This window comes from Lupinus angustifolius, chromosome LG07 (genome assembly GCF_001865875.1).
Source record: "Lupinus angustifolius cultivar Tanjil chromosome LG07, LupAngTanjil_v1.0, whole genome shotgun sequence".
Classification (NCBI taxonomy): Eukaryota; Viridiplantae; Streptophyta; class Magnoliopsida; order Fabales; family Fabaceae; genus Lupinus; species Lupinus angustifolius.
The window spans coordinates 952,274-974,468 of NC_032015.1; the positions used below are offsets into that span (position 1 = coordinate 952,274).

General features: G+C 34.8%; 3 protein-coding genes across 3 annotated transcripts; 1 reads left to right on the plus strand and 2 right to left on the minus strand.

The window, feature by feature from the left end:
* LOC109351509 (coatomer subunit gamma-2-like) lies at positions 1,140-7,253 on the minus strand. Its single transcript, XM_019592961.1, has 18 exons — positions 7,081-7,253; positions 6,470-6,567; positions 6,332-6,382; positions 6,091-6,204; positions 5,791-5,991; positions 5,605-5,706; positions 5,137-5,244; positions 4,824-5,060; positions 4,464-4,714; positions 4,172-4,343; positions 3,920-4,075; positions 3,769-3,819; positions 3,494-3,634; positions 3,225-3,422; positions 2,996-3,127; positions 2,740-2,913; positions 2,306-2,545; positions 1,140-1,592 (listed from the first exon to the last, which is right to left on the minus strand). The coding sequence occupies exons 1-18, from the start codon at positions 7,124-7,126 to the stop codon at positions 1,398-1,400; spliced, it is 2,667 nt and encodes an 888-aa protein (XP_019448506.1). The 5' UTR covers positions 7,127-7,253; the 3' UTR covers positions 1,140-1,397.
* LOC109351511 (ras-related protein Rab7-like) lies at positions 9,173-12,614 on the plus strand. The gene is made up of 7 exons (XM_019592965.1): positions 9,173-9,408; positions 9,814-9,840; positions 10,130-10,229; positions 10,867-11,013; positions 11,117-11,197; positions 11,349-11,494; positions 12,260-12,614. The coding sequence occupies exons 1-7, from the start codon at positions 9,356-9,358 to the stop codon at positions 12,324-12,326; spliced, it is 621 nt and encodes a 206-aa protein (XP_019448510.1). The 5' UTR covers positions 9,173-9,355; the 3' UTR covers positions 12,327-12,614.
* Positions 14,400-21,484, minus strand: LOC109351512 (SWI/SNF complex subunit SWI3D). The gene is made up of 6 exons (XM_019592966.1): positions 20,882-21,484; positions 19,245-19,780; positions 16,952-17,599; positions 16,310-16,476; positions 15,312-16,209; positions 14,400-15,227 (listed from the first exon to the last, which is right to left on the minus strand). Exons 1-6 carry the CDS (start codon positions 21,369-21,371, stop codon positions 14,853-14,855), a joined length of 3,114 nt encoding a protein of 1,037 aa, XP_019448511.1. The 5' UTR covers positions 21,372-21,484; the 3' UTR covers positions 14,400-14,852.

Consider the following 22,195-nt stretch of genomic DNA (forward strand, 5'->3'; position numbering starts at 1 on the left):
GTTAGAATAATATAATCTTAAAACTTTTAAGACCTGCTTCGCCTACCTTAAAAAATAAAATAAAATAAAAAAGAAGCTAATGTGTTATTAGGATTTAAACAAAATGCATTATAGAGTTTGCCTAAACAAAATGCTATTGGAGTTTGCTTTATCATCAATTAAGTTACATAAAATGAATAAAATCACCATTTTTCTCTTAGGTTTGATACACTTTTTTTAATGGAATCTGAATCAATAACAGCTCAGAGTGCCTGCTATTTTTATCCTCAAGACCATCATAGAATGTGCAACATGGGTTATCCTCGTTTCAATTCTATTTTTCATTTACTTAAGAACTGATTCCAAGCCTCAAAATAAACTGTGTTGATTTTAGGCGATTAGCTTTGGATGCAGCACTGAACCTTTTCATAACACGCTCCCTATCTTGGTCAAAACTATATGTATTTGGAAAATACAAATGGAAAATTTGGGGCTTGGGTGTAATTAAAATATTAGAAATAATTTTAGGAATTGGACAGTACATCACCTGTTAAATAATTATTTATTTTTGCAGTACATTTTTTATATACCAAAAAAATTGTACTGCAAAAATAAATAATTATTTTCATGTAGTATTATTCAAAATTGCATATTTACAGGGCTCTTTTCATTGTATCAATTTTCCTCAGGAAAAACACCTTAGTGAATGAAGCTTATACGAGCTGCACATCTACATCATTGAACCACATTCTGATAAAGATGCAGAACATCGTACGTTTTACTTACGAAGATTTTAGTCCTTGTAACTTTTTCCTTTACATATTGATCCCTATATTATTGCTATTTGGAATTTGGAAGTTATTATTAATGCACCCTAAAAGAATTAGTCACATACAAATAAAGTAATAGGATACCTTGGTAAACAAAAAACAGTTCTTATATTTTAACTAATTGAATTTTAATTCCCTTATTACACATCAAAGTATTGGTTTTTACAAAAGATCAATCCCTATAATCTAGTTGAGATATCTAAAATGAGTGCAATAATGAAAAAGTTATAACATCAATAAGAGACTAGAATCTTGTTAAATCTAACCCTAAATAAGAGACGTGTTTTTTGTGACAAATTGTGAAGAAATGTTTGACAAATATCGGGTTCATTGATGAAAGAAATATTATGGCAAAATGCTCAAAATTCATATTACATTTGCTAAACACAATTATAATCATGAGGGTGGAAACTTAGGGTATAATTGCCAAGTCTAACAAGCATTGAGGGACAAATAAATCGCACTATAATAACCTCAAGCGTTCAGTTTTGGAATTCTTTACTCACATCTATCTATGTGCCTATTTAACTCCAATGTCATTAACAAAAAGAAAGGGTGAGTTGAGTTAACATTTCATGAGTTAGAGAACTAGCCGCTAGCCACAATCTCATGAATGGCATCGCTGACAGCTTCATCCTCGGATCTGACAGACAGTTTCATTGCAACATCCTTCGGACCATCAAGTCCAAAAGACAACCGCACAAGCACCTTCACATTTCCGATGAATACACCGGACAACAAGCATGTGTGTGACCTTGAATTGGGTGGAACAACTTCGGTGCCCTGAACATAGGGAACAAATAAAAATTATGAGAAAATTATTACCTTGCCAGAATATACCAGTGAATAACTGATACTCAGACAATGGATAGAAGACACAATATTCATTTGAGGAAATCTTAAGTGCCTCTTCTGATTAAGGTTCTCAGTGCATACAACAGAATTTATGTGCATTCAACTTTCAAATCTTTCAAAGGAACTACAATGAGTGAGAGCTGTAAGATACTTTTAATGGATTAAATGTAGTTGGATCTACATCTACATGTTAGTTAAATCAAACTCTCATAGTTTGGGCTTGATATTTGTGCAAGGAGAAGTCTCTTAACCCCCAAGTACCTAAGAATCTCTTTGAAGTCCGGCTCTCTGAGCACCTGTAAATGCCTATGGCTGCACATATCCACAAGAAAGCATTCTGCCCAAACCACATCATACATGCACACAAGGACATCTTTGTGGCAACGTGACAAAGTTCAACTTCAAAGGAAGTACTATTATATTATGAAAAAAATCAACTTTCAGCAATAAATTATCCATCAAAAACAATCATGTAATCCTATCTTGATAGACAGCAACATTATAATGGTCTTTCGTCAGAACCTAACAATCAGAACATTCCATTGCGGTAAATATATTGCAAGCAGCTCATAACCAGTTCAATAAAATGGGTTGCATAACAGAAAGCATTTACCAAAGCAGCAATCGATACATTGACTTACCTCACAAGGCTGCATTCCTAGAAGATTAATGACTGTATTTACAGCTTCAGCCAAGTTCTCCCTTGGGCCGAGACCATATTCATCCACTCGTTCAGAATCAGGGTCCATGCTTTCCCATGCATTCCTGAAATTAGACACCCCCACTTTCAGTATGTAATCTGCTGCAACAACCTCCAGATCCTCAAGCTGGTATTCATCTTCAACACCATCATCATCTGCCTCGCCAGTGGTTGGGTCAACCTGATCATTATCCAATTTATAAATCAGAGATAAGATTTCCACAAAAATAATATAGGTTTTATTTTGAACAAATTCCCTGCCAGAGAAAAACAAAACAAGCTTGTAGTTTGAAATATATACAGCAAGGTATATATTAGGAATCTGGGACAAAGAAAAACCACTAAGTTTCACAAGCATAAGGGGAACAAGTATACCTCTTTGACAATAAATTTCAGAATGTTAGAAAATTTTCCAGCTGTTGGCAGTCCCTCAGGCTTCTCAAATGCCACAAAAGTCTGCCCAGGTGAATCATAAGGAAGAGATCGGAGAGGCTTGGCGAAAACCTCAGAAAATTCCTCTGCTTCTGATGCATCCACAATTACAATAACCTGGAATAGGGGCAAAATCATTTAGAAGACCTGAAGTTGCATTTTGGTATGAAATTGTATAGGCATCTATATTACTTCTTACATCTTCCAATAACTGTTCTGGTATCGTGTTTGTGCAGTTGTACTGAAACACAACATGCCTATCAAAAATGTGTTTAACAACATTAACTGCATATTCTGTCTCTGCTTCAGTAAGCTCCACAGGCGGTGAGGACTGAAGAGAAATTAACATCAAAATGCATATCATCACACTAGATATAGAAACAACAAAAAATAGTTATAGAATTGTTGGGAAAAAAGATTGAAAGAACCTTAAAATGCTTCCCAAAATTTGCAAACTCAGGAATGGACAACAGCAGTCTTTCATATGCATCTGCAGTAGATGGGGGAGCACTAAGAGGAGCACCCAAACCAGTTGCCTTTTTACCTGCGGCTTTCTTCTCTGCAAGTGGCTGAGACTTGACCACCTTGGGCACCGAGTTAATGTCAAAAGCCTCTTCAGAAGGCTCCTAAATTCACATACAAGAAATATGAGACATGCCCTGAACTAATGAAAGGCAAGGAAACAGAGATGACTTACATAATTTTTCAAACTAGTCTCTAGATTGACAAGTGGAATATCAAATGACCCAAAGAGGAAGTCCTTCACATCTTTATCAGTCTCAACAACTGAACCATCACCTCCAAGTGTGTTCAGATAAAGTGTTGCCCTATCACGAACCTGGGAAGAAATAAGAATCATCCAAATACAGATCAAATCAGGTATCAGTTTTATACACCCCAGAGTCGCATAATTTTATGATCACATAAACCACAGAATCATTAAGATGTTCATAAGATATGACAGAAATTTACCTCATCGTCATTGTCAAAAAGACATCGCCTTAGGAGAACAAATACGCGAGGCTGGAGAGAGTAATTATGAGATTTTAAGTTGATCCCAAAAAATAAAAATCTGCAAACAATCTAATAGAAAAGATAACTGATAAACAGAAGCAACTAGCACCTTCAATCCATCAACTGCAGCACCAAACTTAGCCAGTGTGCTCACAGCACTGGCCCTGACAGTTGCATTCTCAAGATGCACTCTGTTATAGATATAACGAATATATTTGCTGGGGTCTAATGTTTTTGGCCCTTCAACTCCCAGGAAGTGCAGTATCTAAGGTTAAGGGGAACAAAATGGTTAACAACCCAAAACGGTAAAATTCCAAAGGCCCATGCAGTAAAAGAAAAAGGACAAAACCAAAAACAATACCTGTGTGGACAAATAAGTGAATTCACAATCTTCAATGAATTCACACAAATGAAGCAACCCACTTTCCTTTGCATCAGGAATGTCTCTAATAAGAATAACAATTGAATCTACAATTGCTTTCTTGTAATCGAATCCACCTTCTTCCCTGAGAATGCTACTCAAGAAGTTCATCCTGAAAATAAAATAAACAAAAACCAGTAATTTATTTTAAACCATTTATCTAAGAAAAATATTCAAGCGAAAGATGCTCCATCTGGAGGAAAGAAACATATCGAATGACAAACATACTCACAGAGATCTATATTTTAATGGGAACTTCAAACATAACGATCTTATTGCTTCAACAACAACAATTTTGAACTCATCAGCAATATCAGACATGAAATTTGTGATCTGCTTCATAAGACGGTCCACACTTGATTCATTTCCTGTCTTCAAGAGAGTAGTAATAGCAAGTGTAGCAATGCTTCTGTTTTGGTCAGAGATTAAACTTTCCATATCAATGTTGCAGTTAGTGACTGCCATTGGGTGTGTCATTGCCACCTGCGATGTTCAAAACCACTCAGACAATTGTAAATAAAAATAATAATAGTGAAGTTTGACTAAGAAAGATCAAGTATTTCTGCTGAAATTTATGTAATTAAAGGTTAACCTTGTTCAAAGTGCGGACAGCAGCAAATCTCAAGACTGGCTTAGAAGAACTTAAAAAGAGCTGAAGAACAGTAATAGCTGGAGTTAATTCCCGGCTTGTTACGCCATTGAGCTCTGTAATTGCCTTGGCAGCTTCAAAAATCACCATCTCTGACTTGTGCCGAAGGCAACTCTCAAGATAATCATAGAAGAGACGGTCCCCGGATTGTGTATTATTATTCCCTGACTCACGAATGACCTAGAGAGTAGAGTACATAAAGACTATGTGAATAAATATAATCACAATCATAGCAATAAATGAAATGGAAACACACCTGACTTGTATAACGGATCAGAAGGCATTGAGCCAAAGGTGAGCGAACAGTCCCCCTTGTCAAGCTGGTAACCAGCTTGCTAACAGCTAATCGATCATTTTGCCGTATCTGCGGTGTTGTAATCCGCCATATGTCATAAATTCTGTTTATAACTTATATTTGTTTTTAATATATTGATAAAAGTAGGATTATAAGAAGGCAAAAATCAAAAGTAAATTATGCAGAAAGACATAGGAGGACTTCAGAAGAATAGAGAACATATTCTTGCTATTCAATGATTTTTAACAATGATATACCAAATAAACAATTGAAGTAATCTTGCCACATAATCCAACAAACAATTATTTATATTTCAGGATTGGTTTATTAAGTGACCTAAAATGATGATAGACAGTTTTTAATTTACAGTAAAATTTATTCTAATACACCAATAAACCTGCAGATAATCAAACCATTCATGGAACATACCTGATGTAGCAAAGCCAGGGCATGAAATTGTACAAGAGCTGCTCTTGATTGAACAGCTTCCTGGACCTCATTGCTCCACCTTTTTACAATCTCAGGATTGGTCTGAAAAGGGGACATAAATAAGCAAGCAACTTAAATGGAATATACATGTATAAGGAATTGAAAACCGGAAGAAAAAAATAATACCTGGAGAATATGAATGCCACTAACTAGGGCTGCACTTGCAACAACTGGATTCTTATCTACAATTGCTTGTTTCAAATACCGTTCAATTTGGGTAAGGAGGGTTCCATCCGTGATACGACAGAGCACACGAATGGCATTTGCCCTATACATATCAGTCTTACTATTCATGTCCTTCATGAGAGAGCTTGTAACGATAATAACCTTAAATAAAAGGTAATATAAGCTTGTGATACACATGTGATATATATGAATCTGACAACTATACAAGAATTATAAAAAAATTGAAAAAGAATTTCAAACCTCATCAGCCGAGGGGGAGAGTTCCTTAATAATCAAGTAGACCATTCTTCTTAACCCAAGATCGCGAGACTGGAAAAGTTTAGTCACCGAAAAGAACACTTCTGTGGCTTCGACCTATAAAATTGCATGAAGAAGAAATTACCAAAAATGGATTATGATGACCATAACATAATTCTGAAAAGTCAATGTATAAAATTAGCAAGAAGTTTAAAAAAGGCAACTTCAAAGGGCTGAGAAAAACCTTTGTAAATGACTCTCCCTGATTCAGCAGGTATAAAAGTTTTGTGATAACCTGCAAAAAAAAAGATAAAAAGTATACACAGTGTAAACTTTCAATCGTGGGACATATAAATTCTGCAGTTCAAGCTAATTAAGAAACCTGTGAACATCTCCTGGCATCGAGTTGTGGGTCATTAAAAACCCTGGCCTCCTGAAGAACAGCCCCCTTTTCAATTCCCAAAAATGGGGAATACTCATCTGTTAATAACCAAGAAATCGCAATTTAATTATCGTATATGTGTATCGTATCATTATTAATTTATACGTAAAAGTGTAGAACTCATCCAAATACAGCAGCCTGGCTTGGGACCAAAATGTGAAGAAAAAAATAAGATATATTATCTATCAATTCGTCAACAAAAACTTTTAAACTTGATCAAATTACCACTTGCACAAAATTAACTATCTTCATAGCAAATCAGATAACTAGATCAATTCAGTTTTCTATAAACTATGATGAATAAAAATCATATGAATTCAGAGTTCAAACAACACTAATCAAAACGGAATAACGGTGATCTGCGCGAACCCTAGTGAAATCGCAATTGGAATAAGAGAATTATTAAACAGTGGATCTGAAATCCGTATAGAGTGATGTAACATTGGCAACAATGATAAACTAAAACGGTAAAAACAAGCATGGTAGAAATCAGATCCAAATGCAAAAAAAAGGAAAGTGGTTAGGGAAACGGGGAAGGATGAAAGAATCACCTTCATCGTCACGGTCATCGTCTTTCTTCACGAGTGGCTGAGCCATCGCCGGAGTAGGTGAATAATTGAGATATCTCTCGCAAAGTGCAAATACAAATGAACCACTCAACTTCACAAATCAATGCACAAAAAGATGGACAAGGAAAGTGCCATGTCAAGTGTTAAGGGTGAGGTTGCGTTTTATTTTATTTTATTTTTGCAATAAGAAATGTATACCTTATTCAATATTATTTTATGATTTTAATGACTTGTGTAATTACATAACCATTATGGCCGAGTATATCATTAGTCGATCATAAATATTGGTTGGATTATTTTTTCTGAACTTGGATTCAGCCTTAGACCTGAAGTTAAATTGACTTTAGACCTGAAGCTAAATTGACCATAGACTTGAAGTTCAACCGACCCTAAAAATCATCTGGGTCGGCCTTTAAACCCGACTTAGATCCGATTAAATATAATGCATGCTCATTTTAGATAAAAACTTCTCAATATTATTTATTATTATGAATATGTAATTTGACATATAAAATAATATATGTATATATATTATTAATCATGTATATGTGATAAAAAATTAGAGAATCAATGACATTTTCAATTAAAAAGTATCATTACTTTGTACACATTTTAGTATAAACACATACAAACATGATGGGTGAGTGATCATGAGACGAGATAAAATGAGTCATGTTTGACCCATATCTGACCATAAATATTGTTCGGATCTATTTTTTAAACCTAAACTCAACCCTAGATCCGATCAGACCCGATCTTATTCGGATCTGATCATGATTAGGTTGTGTCGAATGAGCATGCAGGGTCAGGATCTGCTTACCTCTGATAATGATACATGTGACATAGCAAAGTTTTAAAATATTAGTGATTTTAAATTTTTATTTTGAAAGATAACTAGCATGCCTTGATTATTGATTTTGAGAATGAAATTGAAACACTTAATCTATGAACCAAGCTTAACATTGTGCAAATTACAAAGAGGATTATGTGAGATGAGAAATCTTTAGATGTAGATATAGAATTAATGTAAATGACTTGTTTCTAAACATACAATAAATGAGTTATTATTTAGTATTAAGATATTGTGAACAAAATATTACACGTGATTCAAAGGCTATATCACTTGTAAAATATTTATGGTTGAACATTGTGGATCGACTATGTTACGTTAGGTGAATATATAAGTGATAATTGTCATTATATTGCCATGTAACAATTATGGCTAACAAAACTATCTAACTTCTTAACATTGTGTATCTACCGTGCAATACGTCTTTATGGAAGAGGACATAATAAGTTATGATCTTTTATTTAATAACATTGTTTAAGATCCCATCCAACAAGAAACTCTTGTGGGGAAATAGGGAATGGGGTATCTCATTGTATAAGGAGATAAGTTATATTCTCCTACTAGTGAAGAAATTATGACATGTGTCACGTTTCATCATTTTCAATAAAAAAAATTTAAAAAATAAACAAAATAGCACACATATCACATTTTTACTGGTTAGAGGAGATAAGTTATCTCCTTATATAAGGAGATACATTATTCTGGGGGAAATAAGCAGTGATGGCCAGATCAAATTTAAAAGAGTTCTCTAATATTAAATTGAGTTTAAAATCTATGCAATTATAACATAATTTTTTTACATTGTCAGCATATCATCCACCATTAATTTATATTACTTTTGTTTGAAAATTAATAAATCAATTATGAATAATTTATTAACGGTATACAAAAACACTTACATATCTATTATTTCCTATCAAATAATGTGCAGGTTGATGTTTTAACGAGGCAATTAAGATGAAATTGATAGGGACATTGAGTCCCCAATTACTAGAAGGGTAGTGATGATTAAAGAAAGATGTGAAATTTGAAATAAAAAGATTTAATAGGAATATATTGACAATGTAAATGTATTTTATACTATCAATAAATTATTTATTATTGATTTATTAATTATTATTGACTTTCAAATAAAAATAATACAAATCAATGATGAATGTTGTGTAAAAAACTTTATATTATCGGTACAGAGGTATTTAAGAACCAAAATTATCTCATTTACACAGCTGTCACGAATGGAATATTCCATATCAAGAGAGAGAGAGAGAAAGTAGCGCATAGAAAGCGTGTGTGAGAGAGAAAGAGAGAGAGTAGAGAGTAGCAAAGTCGGAGAAGGTTAATAATCAAAGTTGAGAAAACCGTTTGAAGTGATTCTTCCTCAGATTCCGATCAATCTCTACAACTACGATGCCTTCCCGGAGAAGAACTCTCTTAAAAGTTATCATTCTCGGTGACAGCGGGTAACTTTTTCATCTTTTCGATTCATTCTATAGATCTTTTAGCATTTACGCTTTTCACCGATACTTGCATCTTATCTAACTCTACGATCCTCTTTTACACCATCGTTTCGTTCAATTCATTCAATTTTATCGATCTATTCCAACAAGTTTGTCCGTTTCCGCTGTTTTTTTACGTTTCTTGATGTGAATCGCTATTTTGTTTAAATGATATGCAAATACATGATTGGATGATGCACTGTACACAGATTCACCATATATGTATTGTTTTTATCTGGATCAAAAGAAACCTAGCTACTGTAATTCAATTCATTTTTACACGTGCAATCCTGTTAGGTTTATTTATATGCTGCGAAGATTTATAGTTTCTACTTTGTTTTATTAACACTGTATGTTGATGATTTTCAGGGTGGGGAAGACATCCTTGATGAATCAGTATCTTTATGTCGAAACAAACATCTTGGTCTTTATTTATTTTAATTTACGGAAATTACATTAACCTCTCTTGAGGTTTTACTTAATTACATTAAGGCGAGTTCAAGTTTGATGATAACATAGGTTTGTGTAAATTCCAGAACAGGAGGTGTTGTTGAGTGTAATTAAGTTAAACCTTATAGGATGTCTGTGTAATTTCCCCTTATAATTTCAATTTGATGTTTCCTATTGTCCTGTACAGTATCTTGAATATCTTTAGAATGTTTTTTCCATAACCTATATATTTTAGATATGTGAATAAGAAGTTTAGCAATCAGTACAAGGCAACCATTGGAGCTGATTTTTTGACCAAAGAAGTGCAATTTGAAGATAGGCTTTTCACCTTGCAGGTTTGTCCTTGGTGCTGGTTCGTGCCTAGCTTAGTATAGTATCTGTATGAAAGTGACCACATGCTTGGGGAGGGGGTGCATAACTGACTTATACAACAAAAACAACCAAGCCTTAATCTTAGTGTGGGATCGGCTACATGTTCGAACTATGTCATAAAGCTTATCATAAATCATGTTCATTGACTAAGCATTGTTGCATAACTAATATATGAAAATCAAAATATTTTCTGTTTGAGTCTTGTCATTTTGAGTTCTGACTATACTTAGATGTTGATATCTATTGCCTTATGTTACATATTGATTTAGCTAAATAATATTTTGGTCACAACCTCCTCAATGAATAAGGTTGAACACATTCATGTTGGGTGATATCATGCACATCAAACTTTTACCATGCCAAGTAGTTTATTTGACCAAGTTTCTCCCATCGTTGCTCATTTTAAAGTTACAATGTCTAAATCTTAGGTGTCTTGGAATCTATCGATTCTTGACTGTTTCTGAAAATGAATTTGTGCATATGATGTAGTCTGCAAAGTGCTGCTTTCTATCAATTCTGAGAAATTGTTTATTCTCTAAATATAATATTTAAAATCTGCTTTTCTTTCTTTTTAAATTTCTAATATCCATAACATTGCAGATTTGGGATACGGCTGGTCAGGAAAGGTTCCAAAGCCTAGGAGTTGCTTTCTATCGTGGTGCGGATTGTTGTGTTCTTGTATTCGATGTTAATTCACTGAAATCATTTGAAAACCTTAATAACTGGAGGGAGGAATTTCTGATTCAGGTGTGCCCGTGTTCATTTATTTGGATACATATCTCAGTTTTATCAATTACCGCTAGCAATGCTGTAGTGTTTTTATAAATATTATCTGTTGTCACTTTGGCAGGCAAGTCCTTCCGATCCAGAGAATTTTCCTTTTGTTGTTATTGGAAACAAGATAGATGTTGATGGTGGGAACAGTCGAGTGGTATGTTCTCTCCCTGCATAACTTTTCCATTTTTCATGTTTCTTTCATTTCTTTCAAAATCTTGCATGCATCAGATACATTCATGCTCATAAAACACCCAAGTACCTAACATATGCTTCTAAATACACGATAAGTAAGTACTTGTGTGCAGGTTTCAGAAAAGAAGGTCCGGGCTTGGTGTGCATCAAAGGGAAATATCCCATACTTTGAGACCTCGGCAAAGGAAGGTGTTAATGTTGAAGAAGCGTTCCAATGCATAGCAAAGAATGCTCTTAAAAGTGGGGAAGAGGAAGAGTTGTAAGTTCTTAGACTTGTATATCTTATCTTTCATTTACTTGAGCATGCTATTGCTAAGGCACTTTGTGCTGACTGATTGGATGAATTTTCGGTCCCATTAGTGTTTTAGCTCACAATATTCATGTTGTATTTTGAAACCAGAAATCTATGTATATTATAGAAACAACCCATTAGCGAAGTTGTAATTAAAAAAAGGATGAGTTGTGGCCACCTATTATTTGTGAAGAGCATGTTTTTGTTGCCGGCATCATAAATTTTGATGTTTTTGAGCATCTTGCTTTAAACCTTTCGGAAAGTTGTAGCATTATATTGACTTCCTTTGTGATTTGACTATATTATACTTAAAACCCTTTTTTGTTTCAAAAGATACACTAACTTCCTCTGAGTGAAGGGAGAGGTTTGTGCAATTTCTTAAACAAGAGGAGTGTTAGTGTAATTTAGTCAGATATGATGGGAGAGTTTCCCTTAGTCTTACAGACACTGCAATGTGATATTGCTTTTGAATATGAAGAGTCCGAAGTAACTGATTATTTATTTACCCCACTCCAACTGCACTGAAAATTACTATTGGATGTTAGTTTGTCTACATAAATTGTAGAAGTCTGGTGCGTGTTTCAAGTAATAGCTCTTAGGAACCTCTTTGCGGTATTATTTGATAGTTAGATTGTAGATTTTTTCTTCTTTGGAAGTTGAGATATTCCAATGTGTTATTGATATAACGTTTTTGGTTTTGTTGTCCTTTTGGTAATATGTGCTTTACTGAAGATACCTGCCAGACACAATTGATGTTGGAAGCAGCAGTCAGCAACGTTCAACTGGATGTGAGTGCTGAATGTGGAGATTTTATTTTCAATACAAATAAAGTGATATTGCTCAAAATGATTCGTCCTGTTTAGCCTTTGGTGTCTTATGAGGCCTCCTTCTTGTACATCAGTGTTTGCTAAAGAAACAAATTGGTCCAGTGCTACCTGTTGTTGGGTGCTTGTTTTGTTTGTGTTAATTCATCAGATTAGTTTTTCTACTTGTATCGTATTCCAGAATTGTGAAACAAACGGCATAAAGTCATTCTGAATTCATGTTCTATTGCTTAATTTTCTTTGCGTATATAATCAATATTTTGCACGTCTAGACTTTCAGCATAAACTTCTCACTTACCATTGGTAATTTGGGTGAAACCCATGTGACTATGCGCCCTTATTGGGTGGGTATGGCATGAAAAACATGTCCTTTCATCCTAAAAGGCTCGCCCAAGATGCCCTTTTTGTCTATGAGCATTTTAAATAGACAAAACGGGCAGCCCAAGATGTCCTCTTTGTCTATGGGCATTTTAAATAGACAAAACGGGCGGCCCCATGAGCATTATTGCAAAAAGTACTAAATATCAAATGTACAAATGCATATGTATTTTATAAAATGTGATAAAGTGTGTTCTATTTGTAGTGTTCTATATGCACTTTTTTATATCAAATGTGAGAAATACTCTTATTATATATATGCATGTATTTTGTATGGTATATATACATATATGTAATGTTATATTTGTATTTTGTATGCAAATTATGTCCTAAGGGTGAGCAAGACCTAACCTTCCGCTCACCCAGTTTAGCCTGATCATGATTAATCCTAAATAGGGTTAGGTTTCATCGCGTCTAGAGTCAAATTCAGGTTTTAAAATTAGACTAGTCAATACCTAGAATTGGGTAAGGTAAAGCATGACCCGCTCGACCTGTCCCGTGATACTCATTTATCATGTTTATATATCTATTTGTGTAATATGTACAAAGTAAAACATCTCTTTGATCGGAAGTATTATTGATTATCAAATTTTTTCACATATATACATTTATTTCATAATAATAAGTAATATTGAGAATAATTTATCCAAAAAGAGATTATATTATATTTTATCAAACCTGAGATCAAGTTTAGGTTTAAAGGCTAACCTAATTGACATTTTGGGTCGAGATAGCTTCTGGTCGAGGACTGAGTTCAACTTCTGGCCCATGTTTATCTATATTTTGTACTACTCATATTTTTTTATTATATATTCATTTTGTATTTTGTATATACTATTTATTATGATAATTGCATTAGTATATTTGTATGTATATTCATTATATTTCAGCCCTATTTAATGTTTAGGAGGGGCTGGCCTTACACTATTACACACCGTGAACTGCACACACAAGCACGCTTGAGTTAACTTGAATATTTGGTGATGTTGATTTGATTTAAGTATTGTTGGAATCTTGATAATGTTTTTCTTGGAGACTATAATAAGTAGGAGCTGCCAAGTAGTTTGTGTTAAAATCATGGCGTGGAATGCCAACTATATTCTCTTTCACCTTCATGAATCATGATGTAAGCCATAATTTTGAGTAGCCTTACTCAAACTTTCATAATTTTTTTGTAAAACTACGGTTCTACATTATTTGTTATCTTATAACTTTTCTTGTTTAATTTTGGTTCTATCAACATGTATTTCTTACAATTATTTCAATCCTCAACTAGAATTCACAATTTACCAGAGTTTAGAATGAAAAGATTTACAAAATCTCACTATTATAAGATATTTCATAGTGAAACGATGTTAAAAAAAGTCATCTAATATAATGCAGCCAGTTCTTACCTTGAGTATTGCCAGAGAACAGTAAAACAGTAAATGTATAAATTTCATATGCTCCTAAAACTGATATAGCGAATAGCCTTTCAAGTAACAGAATATACGCCCAGATTTTGCACAACTATTGACTTGTTCTTTAACAACTCATATATCATTAAATAGTTTACAATGCACCATTCTGGCATGGTCACTGAACTCCCAATAGTTTTCAACTTGAAGTTAGTCCTACCCAGCAGGAACATATAATGTCAATAACAAGAATTAGTAAGACTGAAATCACACAAACATTTAAAGTGGCAATCAAGCAATTAGGAGCATTAAAACGATTTCACAATACAGTGTATAATTAGCATCATACAAGGGCAAATAAACAATTTCCCTAAATATGTTGAATAAAGGAAAAATAGAAGCCTTATCCATATTAGACACATAAAATAGATTAGCTTCTCAATGAAAACTGAAGGTACTTCTTAAAGATGTTGTCTCTTCTGAAGAGCACGTTATAGTTGCGATAAAAACATCCCCACAATGCACTTGCTTAATTTTTTCTGATACTTTGTCTTCAAATACCAGAACTTGACTAAATTATTCTAGCAATTTTCAACAGAAGTGGTGTGGATATACTATCACAACTACTAATAAACTTCACAACAACATGAAAATGCTACTCACATAAGTGGTGGCCTGCGATCAAAAGTATGAAGACATCAACTTTCTACTATATGTACTCAGCATTTACTTTGTCCCAACAAAAGAAAGTTTTTCCTTGCTCGGTGGACGAACTGAACTTCCTGCTGAAGTTGCAGATGCTAATGGGCTTGGAATAGTAGTGGCTACAGTGCCCACAGGTCTTGAAGTCGGCAGCATTTGGGGATTTATGATGTTTTGTGATCTTGGGATTGAGTTTGCAAAATTCACAGGAATTCTATTGGTTGGTAAGGATGGTGGTACACCTCTAGATGAGGAAGGTGGTAAACCAAGCCGGGATGCAATTATGAGAGCACGTTCATGATAAAGCTTTTGCCGTGACCGCTCTAAATGGTCCCTTGCCCTCATCACCACATTCTCCACATCATTGAAAAAAGCCAGCTTTGCTTCTAACTTATGCAACTGCAAGTTGATGGAATTTATCAAGTAAGTTAAAGGAACAGAAATATAAATACAGCAATGAGAGCTTTACTAGACATGGAGTACCTGTCTTTCTATCAACAAAGAAGTAAGTTGTCGGATTTGGTCATCTTCCTCATTTGCTAGAACTTTTGCCTTCACTGCTGCTGCAGCAAGTGTAGAAACTGCAGCATGTTTTAGTTTCTCAAAATTGTTATAAGGTTTGGTCTTTGTACTATTGTCTTTCACTTTTGTGCCATTTTCTGCATGATCTTCACCTGCCACTGTCTCAGAATTAGGTCTAACTGGATGTGAAGGTGACATCATATCTACCTCCTTTTCTATCCCATTAACTTGGGATGAAACTGCTGTTGATAAAGGTTGAGAATCACTCTTCTCCAATGGCAAAGAACGACAAACCATATCAACATCCATTTCTGAATCCGCTGTTTCAAGAGACTCGTGAACTGCATTTGTAGATTGCAGCTTTTGAGGTATGCTCTTGTCCGAGGGCTTAGAATCAGATGCCATCTCAGCATCTTTTGGTGTCTCCACTGGCTGTAGATGCTTTTCTGACAGAAGAGAATCAGACACATGGCCATCTTTTAGTTCCTCTACAGGATTGCAAGGTTCTTTAACCAAAGTTCCTTCATGTAGCTCCTCAGTAGGTGAAATTTCATCCTTGGATGTTGAACCACCTGAATCATGCAGAGTGCTTGGTGCTTGATTATTGGGTAACTTTGAATGGCTGAGATCTTTACATTTGTCAAGTTCAAGTGTCTCATGATTAATCATTGCTTGCTCTTTTGAAGAAAATGGTTTTTCTGAGTCACCATCATCTGTAGAAGCCAGCTGTCTGTTGTCTTCTAAAACATTATTGTCAATTTTCATGTTAGTGTCATCATTTGGTAAATCTTTATCGTCTGCTGCTGGTTTATCCTTTTTTAGATTCTCACTTTCCTGCTCCCTCTCCTTTTTAGAATCCCTATCATCCATTCAGAGAAATCATTGTAAGTCCTAATCAACAGCAACTAGACTAGTTCTAGAATTACCAAAATGCAAATTTTCCACATAACATCACATACCTCTCAGAACTAGCTGCTTCCTTCTTATTATATGGTGGATCTTCCAGAAGAAAGCAATGCCTTGCAGCAAGCTCGGTGCCAGGAGAGTTCCCAGACATTGATTTTAAAAAACTATGAGCTGAAGCAACAGCCACATCAGAACTCACCAAGTGTGCAAGAAAGGATGCCTGGAGAAAAAGGAACATCATGTCACTCTTCATGAGGGAATACATGACAGTGAAAACATTTGCGACATATGCATGAAATGACACAAGGAAAGAGAAACATTGTGCTTAATAAAGAAGTAAACAAAAGTATTTAAGAACAGAAAAAAGTCAAAAACATTTGCAATTTGGTAAAGCTAGTTGTTTGCAAGCAACAGGCATGACATGGCACGAACAATATGATTATCACCAGCAACTTACAGCGAAGTATATAATTAATTTAAGAAAATTGTTCTGAAATAAGGAGATTTCCACAAATATGATTTGGTTAACTGGGATGCATCCTTGTAATCCTAATCAATAGTGAAGATTTTCTAAAGCCTGAGAATAAAAGCCAGCATCATTACGAAGTGCAGAGTGTATCAAATAATTCAGACTAAATACTTGTCGTCATCCCCCAAAAAAACATAATTAAATTCAGGACCAAGCTTAAACATACCAATGCCATGACAGGATTACCCACTTCAGCAAATGAAGATGGGCATTCAGGTCCAGGAGAATAACCAACATCAGCAAATGCTTCCTTTAGAGCATTTAGAGCACAGTCATTGCCAACTTCCTGGACACGTTTTACTTTAACAGTATCTTCTGATTTAGAAGTTTCCTCACTAGTTTTCTCATCACTGCCATCTTCTAGCGTTGGAGTCTCCTGGTTAATTTTTACTTTATCATCTTCAGCCTTGGAAATTTTGTCAAGGTCTTCAATACCGTCATTAGCATTACTCTCAGCATTTTCTGAAGAATCTTTTTGTAATGATGGATCCTTGTTAGTTGCAGACAGATCTGCTGTTTCTTTGCAACTGGCATCAGCATCGTCAGAATCAATGAAGACATCCTCAATTGGCATTTGAACAAAATGTAATATGCATTGAGCTTTTGATTTTGTTCCAACATGTTCTGCAATTTCGTTCCAATTTTCTTTATAAAGTTCTAGTGCTTCAAGGAGTAGGAGTGTCTCCTGGTCAGTCCACTTTCCTCCACTAACCCCTGCAGCTTCTGCTGGCTCCATGAGTATAAAATCCAATGGAGACATGCCAGCACCAAATCTACTATTACTAAAGCAGTCGGTACATAGATCGAAGTCTGCCTGCCAAATATATCACACAACTAATAAAATATACATGAAATGGAGAAGGGAATTAATAATAATCAATTACCTTGGCATTTCAAAACAGCAATACATGAGCAATAGTTCAACAAATAGTTAAACAGTTAACCAGCTTATTACTAATTAAATTACAGATACATTACATCAACAACATCAGTCAACATAAACAAATACCATTTAGATTGGTAAGCGTTTGGCTCTCTTGATGAATACATTCTTTTGTGAGTGCACTTGTATTTGAAGAGGTCAGTGGCTTCTCTGAGCTATTAAATATGATGAAGTCTTCATAAAAATACTTAGATAAAAGAAGTCTTGAAAAAAGTTAACTTCTACTTATGCTTCCACTATTCAAGAATGTAACTTTATGGCACTTAAGAAGCGTAAACTAGTGTTATAAGCCCCAACTTATGTGTGGTCCACGGAAGGGTCTGACTCACTTGTGGGTCTAGTAAACTGATCTAATTCAATTCACAGAAGAGTGTAAAATTACTCAGTATCATGAAGATAAGTAACAGAATTTTGAGACATCATAAATGAAATTACCATTTAAGACTCCTAGACGCAAATATTGCTAATAACATATCTCCTTGCTAGTGGAGGAGTTAAAACTTAAAATACTGACAACTTTAATAAGAAAGCCATGCTTGGGCAGCACCATATTTGAGTAGTATCTAGAAACTAGAACTTCAATGAACATATAAAAGGCCAAGCCTAATAACATGCCTTCAAAATATTACTAAATTATGCTTATACTTCAACCACTCTAGAATGTTACTTTAGGCACATAAGAAGCATAACCTAGTGCTTATTTCTATAAAGCTCCTGCTATATGTGTGTGCCTAGTTACTGATCAAATTCAATTCACATGAGATTGTAAACTGATTCAGTATAACAAACTGACGAAGGTGTTACACAAAAAAATTGAGACATCATAAGTAAAAGTTACTGAGTAACACTCCTAGACGCAAATATTGCTTATATTATAACTCGTCACCCATGGAGGAGTTGAAACTGAAAAAATTGACAACTTTTATATGAAAACCAGGCTTGGGACAACACCACATTTGAGTAGTGTACTAGGTACTTAATAGAACTTCAATAAATATATTAAAGATCGAGCCAAATAAGATGTCTTCAAAATATTATTAAATTATGCTTATGCTTCGACCATTCTACAATGTTATTTATGGAACATAAGAAGTGAAACCTAGTACTATAAAGCTCTTGATATATGTGGGTTCCATGGAAAGGTCAGACTCACTATGTGGATCTAGTAAAACTGATATAATTCAATTCACATAAGATTGTAAAATGATTCTGTATCAGAAAGTCACAATGGTTAAGTAACACAATTTTTTTGTTGAGACATCAAAAATAAAAGTCAACAAACAAGACTTCTAGATGCAAATATTGCTATAATATAACTACTCACTTGTGGAGGAGTTAAAACTTTAAAAAGCCGACGACTTTTATAAGTTAACTAGGTTTGGTACAACAGCACATTTGAGTAGTTCACAAGGAACTAGAACTTTAATAAATACATTTAAAGTCAAGCCAAATAAGTTGTCTTCAAAATATTACTAAATTTGCACTTCAATTACTTATTCAATAATAGATAAATAACCTGCTTCTGGCAATGGTAACGTTTGCGAGAACAATCACCAGCACAAGAGTTGCAATGGTACTCAAGCATCTCAACTGCTGGCCCCTCCTGTTTCACCGACTCTTCGGCAATTGTAGACTCTGGAAATAAGCCAGAGGTCATAGCTGGAGTCATTAGGCTAGGTTTTTTAGCAACAGGTGGACATAATTGGACTGTTTCAAAGTGATACAGTTTTTGAAGCAAAGGATTATTTTCTGCTTCCCCATCATCACTGGCACTGGCAACAGCGGAACCCAAAGCAGGGAATGGGTGGAAATTAATTAAACCCCAATAGTCCAGAAACTCCATCACCTTTTGCCTAGCATTCAAGTCTCCAACATTAAGCTCTGACAAATCTTTCAACTCAACTTGAATGTTTGGATTTGCATGAAAGGTATTCATTATCCAATTCCGTATCTCCATGTATGTGTCAAGTGTCTGGTTTTCAGTTTTGCCATTAAAGAAAGAAGGCAATGTGAGCTTCTCAATTGGGTGAATATCAGTCCAGGAAAACCAACCTGAAAATAAATCCCAAAGATGAGTGCATAATACCAAAACAAACCTATTGACCTTAAGTTCTAACTTAAATATGCTTACTAATTTTATTTTACTTTAATTTCGATAAAATATGCTTATCGAGATTAAATATTGAACCAATTAAAACCAACTGCATAAAAATTTGATCCTCTTTTAAGATTTAGAGGTGATTTAAAAGGATACCAGTGTCACCAAGGATTTGCATAATGGTATATCTGATGTATTGTAGCACAATGGAAGTATTGTACTTACTACAATACTATACTTGATAAAATCAAATGCAACTAGTGCTTCTATGTTCCATTATTTAGGTTTAGCAGCATATTTTACCCCCAGTAGTGATGACGATTTCATTTACTGTGTGATTTTATTCTTTTTCAGACCTGTGAATGTTCGGATAAACTCAACAGAAACAGTAGATCATTATACTTATTCCTAGTCTTCCTTGCACAGTTGCACTTACCTAGAAAATACAAAAGACTATAACTCTAGGCAAGACAAAAGCTTCATGCGAGGATTACCACAACTATGTTCTTGGGACAAAAGCTATGTTATTAAAGTGGGAAAAAAGGATATAATCCATAAGAGAGCTAAAACAAAGAGCTCAAAGTTACATCGTTATTAATTATTTTGTAAAATAACATTAGGTCAGCTGGTTATAAATTCCAGTTGCTATCATAGTTGGGATTGTGTTGCGTTCACAGCAATTGCACGAAAATGTGGCTGATAATGCCACAATTCAGTTGCAAAGAATAGGCTGATAATGCCACAATTCAGTTGCGAAGAATAGCAAAACGCAATATCACAGTTGCAATTGCAGTTGCGGGCTGCAATTTAAAACCCTCAGGTAAATTAATAGACCTACGGTATGAAGGAAGAAACACTTCCAAGTTTTCGATCAACCACACATACTTAGGGGTTGGGGCAATTCAACTAAATCACTAGTTTGCAAAACACCACAAAACAGTAATCACCTAAAATAAAATGCACAATGTATTTAACACTATCAATTGCAGCAAAACCTGAATTTAAGTCTCAAAATAAAAACAAATTAGGGTTCCATAACAGTCACAAAGCCTCACCGCAATGAGTGGGAACAACGTGAGCATTGGTTCCACGAGATCTGATAGCTTCGACTTCAGCTTCAATTGCAGCTTCCACAGACTCCAACTCGCTCTCCTCCTTCTGTTCCTCCGCCAGCACCACCGACTCACCGCCCGAAGAATGTTTCTGCGCCACATGTTCCGAGTGTTTCGGCAGGGCCGGAGCAGAATCGGAGCCGCCACTTGCCGCGGAAGAGGAAGCAGCGGCAGCGGCAGAGGCAGAGACAGAGGCGGAGAGATTGGTAGGGATTTGACGAGCCCTAGTGAGGGGTCCGTTGTGGAGGGGAGGAGGGTGAAGAAGAGAGGCCTTTTCACGAGTAGCGCGTTTGGAAGGCGTGGAAGAAGAATTGGAGGCGTTGGCCTTCCTCTTATGACCTCCGGCACGGCGGCGCGTGGGGGTTGGTTCTGATGACGGGGAATCAGCGGGAGATGGAAAACGAGGAGCGGCGTCACGGCGTTTCTCCTCCATCGAAAGGAGAGGGGTTGTTAGGGTTACAAATGTAACTGTGATTCGGTTCTGAACAAATCACATTCACATCTTGGATTGTAAATTGTAATGGAGGGATGGTATAACAAAAGTTTAATTCGTCACTGTCCAATTATATTTTTAAACTTTTAATGTGTTTTAATCTTATATCATCCTTAAAATTATTTTGATTTTTATTTCTGGGTGAGTGATACTTGTTGAGAAAAATAATCACATATCTAAATAAATAGGTTAAATTCATTTTTGTATAACTAAAATCTGTCGCAAATCCCTTGATAGAACATTAAAATAGACATATTTATTATTTGATTTATATAAAAATAAAATAAAAAACAAGACATAAAAATAGTAAATGGTGATAAAATAATAACATTTAACTCAACTATTTTCATGTATCCAAGTTCACCTGCACCTATTGACCCTGTAATTTTGTAAATTAATGAGGAAATTTTATGTATTAATATTAAAATATCTTCATATAGTTGGATGAAGCATGGGCTCTCTATCTTGCATCTCAATTCTCAAGACAAATCTCACATGCTTGCTTACCTACCATCACCTTCACATGCTTAGTGCATGTCAATTATATTAAGGATCTCAATACATATTGGATATCTTTAATGAGTTTAAAATCTGTGCACACAGTGTAAAGTTTTTTACACTGTCAACATATTATCCACCATTAATTTGTATTAATTTTGTCTGAGAGTCAATGGTGATTAACAAATCAATAATGGATGATTCACTGACAGTGTAAAATACACTTGCATTATCAGTATATATATATATATATATATATATTAAAT